The 6,679-nt window shown below is 49.4% G+C and overlaps 1 protein-coding gene across 20 annotated transcripts in view; it reads right to left on the reverse strand.

The window, feature by feature from the left end:
• PTPRF (protein tyrosine phosphatase, receptor type F) overlaps positions 1-6,679 on the reverse strand; it is a 290,739-nt gene that overhangs the window by 68,490 nt on the left and 215,570 nt on the right. For all 20 annotated transcript variants that reach the window (XM_017743501.1, XM_017743496.1, XM_017743495.1 and 17 more), the window contains 4 exons: positions 5,308-5,577; positions 2,044-2,625; positions 1,351-1,484; positions 238-382 (listed from right to left, as the gene is read on the reverse strand). In XM_017743501.1, coding sequence (XP_017598990.1) covers positions 238-382; positions 1,351-1,484; positions 2,044-2,625; positions 5,308-5,577 — 1,131 coding nt within the window. The remainder of the gene's footprint in view (positions 1-237; positions 383-1,350; positions 1,485-2,043; positions 2,626-5,307; positions 5,578-6,679) is intronic.

Consider the following 6,679-nt stretch of genomic DNA (forward strand, 5'->3'; position numbering starts at 1 on the left):
AAGACAGTATGATCAAAGGGACACGAAGAAACAACTTACCCCTTGGGTGCACCCACTCTGCCAAAGAGCCCTGATCCAAACCCCAGCTGACTTTCCCCATTACTCCCTTCAGCAAACTGCAAGCCAGCATCCCTGCAAACCCACAAGGGCAGAGGCATCGGGCTTCTCCGTGCCCAGGCGATGGAAACTGGACTGTTTGTGCTTTGCCTTCAGCAGCGTTCAACGTCAGACACTTACTGGATTGGGCAGTTCTGGCTTCGACTGTGGGGGTGTAAACTCCTACCCCCAGCTCTGAGCGCGCACCCAGACGGAACTTATACAATGTGTCCGGTTTGAGACCTTCCACAGCATATGAGGAGGTTGGGTCAAACTCCACCTTTTGCTGCCAAAACAAAGGAAACACACATTATTTGATGTTGTTGGAGGACACAGAAAAGCTGGTGTGCAGCCATTCTGGCCTCACAAGAAGTCACAGCTACGCTGCCAAACCTGCCTGCAGTCCTGCAGGACTCCAAGGCATCAAGCTTCCTGGGTGACACACCAGGACTCTGCAGGGAAACAGACCTCTGCCACAGCCAGGCTACATTGCCTGGTGTCCAGACTGCACTCACTGGCCTGATAGCTTTGTGGGAATGCTGGGTCCAGCCACACAAGTTCAGACAAAGGGTACAGGACACATGAGTTTGTTTTCTCCCAGCAGACAATGTATTGCCTGTGAAACAGAGTAAAGCCCTGTAGCAGTCGAGATCTCTAATGCACCAAAATACTGCTTGGTAAAGGGCTTGTTTTGCTGACACTTCACCTGAAGGGCACTTATTTTTGGCAGCTCTTATGCCACTATAATATGAGGAGAGGGAGAGGACCATGGGACACTGTGATGCTGTCATGACACAATTCTTGGTATGCTGTCTTGAAGCCGTTGATGTACTTTGAACTGGACTTCCTTTAAGGACATGCACTAAATGTGAAAGGGCTCTCTCTAGGCCACCTTCAATCTGCTTTGTACATGTAACCAGTCCTGGGGCCAGAGACAGATATTGGAGGCCATTTCAGACCTGCCCAGAAGTGCTACTGTTTAGAGGCACCAGCAGTAAGCATGCCTCAGGGAGGCTGTCATGGCATTCTGAGCCTTTCCAGTCCTAAACCAGTCACTAGGTACTTTGCTGGCATCAACAAGCACTGCTGAGGTCACTTGAACAGAAACCAGATTGCCATGTTCGTATTTCACACCACTGCAGCAGAAGAAACACAAAGAAACAGTCCTGTTACCACCCTGGCTCAAGCCCACACCCTTCCCAAGCTGATGAATTGCCATGTCCAGCTCCAAGAGCTGCCAGGCAGGATCCTCACCTGAGTGCCATCCTCCCCTTCCCAGTACAGCAGCTCATATTTAGTAATGCGTTCCTGAGAGGTGGGCAGCCAGGTCAACAGGATGCGGGTATCAGACTCTGCTTCTGCCTGGAAGTCAGCTGGCTGGGCAGGAACTGGGGAACAAACACAGGGTTAGTGCCAGAAGAAGGGAGAAGGATCGCATGACTTTGCAAAGTCAGCATTTCACCTTGTGAGGATCCTCCTTAATTTCTGCCAGAATCTCCCTTCTCCCCTGTACTGTGCTCTTAGAACATCCCAGGCCACAAGCAAACACCTCTATCACTCAGGGAGGTGACTATGAGGATTGTGCTCACTTCCAGACCCTGACTGCATCCCAGATACTTCCTTCCAAACGTGTACTCAGACTCCAGAAGGGTCCAGCAGTTACACAGGTGCCGACATCCACGTCCAGGACTTTGTGTCACATTTTTAGCCACTGTATCTCAGACAAAACTGTGGGCTGTTAGTTGTACAGAGATGGATACCAACTGCCCAGGACAATCTGACAGCTTAAATCCAATGTCTGTGGGGTGGGGATGCCCACCACCCGCTCTGACATGCAATCATTTGAGCACCAAGTGCAGTTGTGATGCCTGGTGCAGGTCAGACACTCAGCTGAGCCGCACACTGCTGGGATGGCCACGGAGCCACGCTGCCTCACTCCATACGTACCCCCTTGCTGTGTTTTGACCTGGATGATGTCCGAGGGGGGCCCGTCGCCCACCGAAGTGAAGGCCAGGACGCGGATGCTGTAGGTGGTGCCTGTGATGAGGCTGCCCACGGTGGTGAAGTGGCTGTCGTCAGTGTTGTGTTTCTGCCACATGCTCAGAGGCAGGTGGGGGTCGGTGGTGTAGTACACGCGGTACCCTCGGATCTGTCCGTTGGGCTCCTCCGGCTGCTCCCACCGGACCAGCATGGTGCTGGCGCTCAGCATCCGTGCCTGGACTTTGAGGGGAGGACTTGAAGGAGCTTGTTCTCCTGTCCGGGCCTCGACCAGTTCACTGGGGGGACCCCTGCCGATGTTATTGACTGCGATGACCTGGAACTCATACTCTGAGAAGGGGCTGAGCCCACCTATGCTATAGCGGGTTGTTGCCACACCATCCACCTCCTGGAACTGGCCCTCCAAGGATTTGGGCTTGTACTGGATGACGTAATATGAAATGGGGTCAGAGTTGCCCGAATCCCAGGTGAGGGTCACGCTGGTAGCTGTCGTTTCAGTCACTAATGGCTCTGTTGGAGGTTTTGGCAGTGCTGCAATTGGAAGGCAGAGAAGTGTGATTTAAATAATTCAGTCATCTCAAACCTTGCAATGTGCACAGGGATAAAAACGGAGCTGCCACCTCCCATTAACATTCTTCTTTAAAAGGCAGAAATCATTTCATACTCTATAACATGCATTTTTATATTACCATATATTGCTTGAAGTGGTTCTTAATGGAAGGATAAACAGAGCAATCATGTTATTAGATGTGCTTGACGCACTTACCAGCAGCAGGCTAAATAAAAGTAATTCAACGGGGATGCAGGAATGTTTCTGTCATGGGGGTTCACCTGGCAGTGGGAAGGTGCTGGCTGGGCTGGGCTGGGTTGGGCTGGCTCCAGAAGCCAGGTGCACAGCTGATTTACAAAGGGATACAGGAAGGCAATCAGCGCACCTAAGTAATCTGGAGTTATGCTCTTGCTTCCAGAAAGGCAGTAGCTTAGGCCATAGGGAGTTCATGGACAATGCTGTTAGAAGGGTTGATGGGGCAATGCTTTGTAAGTATTACAGTACATGCAGGAGAAATACAGCCAGAGAAATTACCAACTTTCATATCCATTATTTCACTGGGTCGTGTGTCAAACTGCAACCAGACAATAAACTGTTACACAAGAACTCAGTGACAATGACACCTCTGAAGTGTTAATGAGAATGCGACTACTGCAAGCAAACATATCCAGATTTGCCATTTTACCACAAGAACAAAGAAAAAGAATGAGTGTTCATGAGAGAGATTTGCAGAGTACACAAATACTTTAGGACAATGACTGAATTACAGTCTATAGTAAGTTTAAACATCCTACAAACCACTCTAAAGTCATTAGTGACTTGTAATGCAGCCGTGCTTGACAAGGAACTAGGGAAAATGCTCAACCCAAATTAAGATCCTTAAGTATTGCATTCTTTGGCAAAGCCATCAGGTTTCTAGTTTCCACGTGGTTCAGCTGAGAGAGGCAAGCTCCTTAGCACAGGGCGTGCCTGCTCTGAGTGCCAGAGAGAATGCCTTCTCCAGTGCTACTGCAACCTGAATACTGAGAAGATCGTCAGGGGCTGAACTGGCATGGGAGGGGAGGGCATACAACCCACAGCCAGACACCCCACCACTACCCATGGAGGACGCAGGGAGGGGCAAACCCAACCTGCACGATATTATGGCCTGAAGAAACGTATTTCCTACAGCATCCTAGAAACTGGCAGCCTCCCTCAGGCTTTCAAGGACAAATGAAACTCCCTTTCTTTTCAAGAGCCACAAGTTTGACTCGACAGCTTTTGGGTGTGCAGCCTCCATGTGAGCAAGGGGCAGGTCTGGTACTTCCAGCGTCCTTAAGTGCAATCAGTTCTGTGTCATCTTGCTTCTCCTGTCTGCGCTGCAAATGGTCTGCTTGCCAGCAAGTACAGGAGAGGCAGCACTGGGTGAAGGAGTTTGGGATGGAAGCAGTAAGATATCCAGAGTAAAGGTGTAGAAAAAGCAGATGGGGACACAAGGAGGAAGGTGAAGGGCTAAAGGAGCTGAGCAGATTGCTCCCTGTCCTGAGGCATCATGTCAACCAGGGAGGGCATGAGACAAAGTCATCCCAGCTACGAAGAGGTAAATGCTGGGAACCATCAGTGCAATCGTGCAGTTCCCACCTCTTCCCTCCAAGTTGAAACCACCATCTCATCATGGCTCTTTTTTCCATACACCCTTGTGTATCTACTACAGCGAGGCAACCACTGTGCTCTGTATGAAAAGAAAGGCTGGAAAAGGTACTGACCAGCAGGTGTTCTGAGTAAAGGGAGCTGGGTGTGGCTAAGGTTAAAAGCATCCTCTGACTAGCCAAGAGAATTTGCTGTTATCTCCAGGTCAGAGAGGGCTAACACTCAATTCTGTGATTTGTTCAAGCAGCAACTCTGTGCTGAAGGTGTCCTTAGTGCAGGAAGGGGCCTGCAAGAACAGACAGACTCAAAAGATGACATATCTGTGGTAATCTGAGTTACAAATCAACTGCAAGCAGAGAAGGAAAGGGATACTGCGGATCTGACAGGCCCCAGATGGGAAAGGCAGGACACCTTCAGCCTCCTATTAGTGGGTGGGCTATTGGTTAGCAATCAAAAAGAACGTCCTCTTTGGGGCAAAGCTACCTGTGAAATGTCAGCAGAAAGCCTGGCTGAAGGACAGCAACACAAGAAAAAGAAAGGGAAAGATGCAGAGCAGTAAGGGAAGACATTTACTGATGATTATGTAACAATTTTCAAATGAACACATACAGCTCCTCCCTGCAGGGAGGGAGAATGCTCATTTTGTTGAGGCCCACGGACACTTCAAATTGCCGGGATTAACTTTCTTGTCCTACCCTTACTGCAAGAAGACATCTCTGAGCAAACAGCACTCTGACTGCAGACATCCACAGACCCTGTCCCAAGACAGCCCATTCAACACAGACTCAGTGAGGTTCCCTCGGCCTGATGCAAGCTTGTCTACTATGCCACTTGCAGGGAGAGAGAAAATGACCTTCGAAGCAAATATCATTATACTGTGAGCATGAAAAGACAAAGTTGTGGGTTTGGGAACCTCCCCTGCAAGGTGGAAAAGTCACAGAAGAGTGCAGTTAGTTGGCAGCAGCCAAAAAACTTTGGCAAAGGGCTACATTGTTGAAACCCAAGTAGGAGCACTGCAAGCAATAATTCCTTACCTTTGACAGTGATCTGGGCTGTGGCTTCAATCATGCCAAGGGAAGAGATGGCCACGCAGGTGTAGTTGGCAGACTGCATGATGTTATTCAGTTCCAGAACATTCCTACCGACGGGCATCTCATCTTCTTTGGTCAGTTCCTCCACACCAGCCATCCACTTCACATAGGGCATTGGAGCACCTACTGCCACGCATGTGAGGTTCACGCTCCCCCCAGGCATCACCTCATGGTTGCTCGGAGGGATAGAGAATCGAGGAGCAACACGCCGCACTGAAACAAGGAAGAGACAGCTAGTAGGGTCACAGAACCAGCAGGGAGTACTCAGTTGCACTGTGGGGTACATGAGGGGTGGGCAACATTTTTGCCTATCTATCCCTCAGGACAGATAAAATGAAGTGCAGAAGCTGTTCACTACTTTGCCAAATTGCACACACTTTGCTCTCCTTCCTTAGCCACTGGCATTTTATTAGCAGAACTCATTAAGAGATGGCTCAATCCATTCCCTCCAAACATAGCCTTTTGAAATCATATCACTAACATGAAACATTCCTCCATTTATATTACATCCCTCTAATTAGAGAGCATGCACAAATGCCAGTCACACACTTAGCGCAGGGCCCACTGAAGCTCTGCATAACAGAATCACCCGCTCAATTTGTTAGCTCTGGAGCAAAGCAGCCCATTCCCTAAACCTCACAGGGTTCGGGCAGGGGCAGCAGAAGGGTTTCTTTTTGAATTAGAGCACATGTGCTGCTAAATAAAATATAATTCCTTTCAAAATGTAACTCAGGTTCTGCCTTGGCTCAGAAAAAATAGTCACCAGAGCTGCATGACATTGTCAGGGCCTGAAGAGATCACCTTGCTGGGCAGGAGAGAACTAATCCTGACAGATGTGAGATCATACCCATTTTGACAGAAGAGAGCTGGGCTGGCAGAACCTTTCCCACCTTCGTGGCAGCTCTTCGGGAGATGTATTCCTCCTTATTGCATTGCACAGCTTCTCTTCATATCAATCCCTTGCTGGGTATTTCATTCAAGACTTATTTGTAAGCAACTCTCAGCTACAATAAAGCTCTAAAGCTGCCTGCCATATGCATTCCTGTCAGGAAAATGACACTGAGAAATGAGGTCCCTTCTTCAGGGTTAGTGTTATGGGCCTATTTAAGCAAGGGTAGAGAAACAACTGTGCTCGGTAAATCTTTGTCTCCTCTGGGCAAACTCATTTTAGTCTGTAGTTAAAAAGGGAAACTGCTTGAACGTGTCTTGCCCAGTAGCTCTGCTCTCCTCCACTGGAAAGGCAGCCCCCGAGCAGCGGCCGGGGTCACGACTGACCGGCTCCCCGGAGCCCCTCCCCGCCCCTTATGCTCCTCCC

The sequence above is a fragment of the Corvus brachyrhynchos genome, unplaced genomic scaffold, assembly GCF_000691975.1.
Source record: "Corvus brachyrhynchos isolate BGI_N302 unplaced genomic scaffold, ASM69197v1 scaffold48, whole genome shotgun sequence".
Taxonomy (NCBI): domain Eukaryota; kingdom Metazoa; phylum Chordata; class Aves; order Passeriformes; family Corvidae; genus Corvus; species Corvus brachyrhynchos.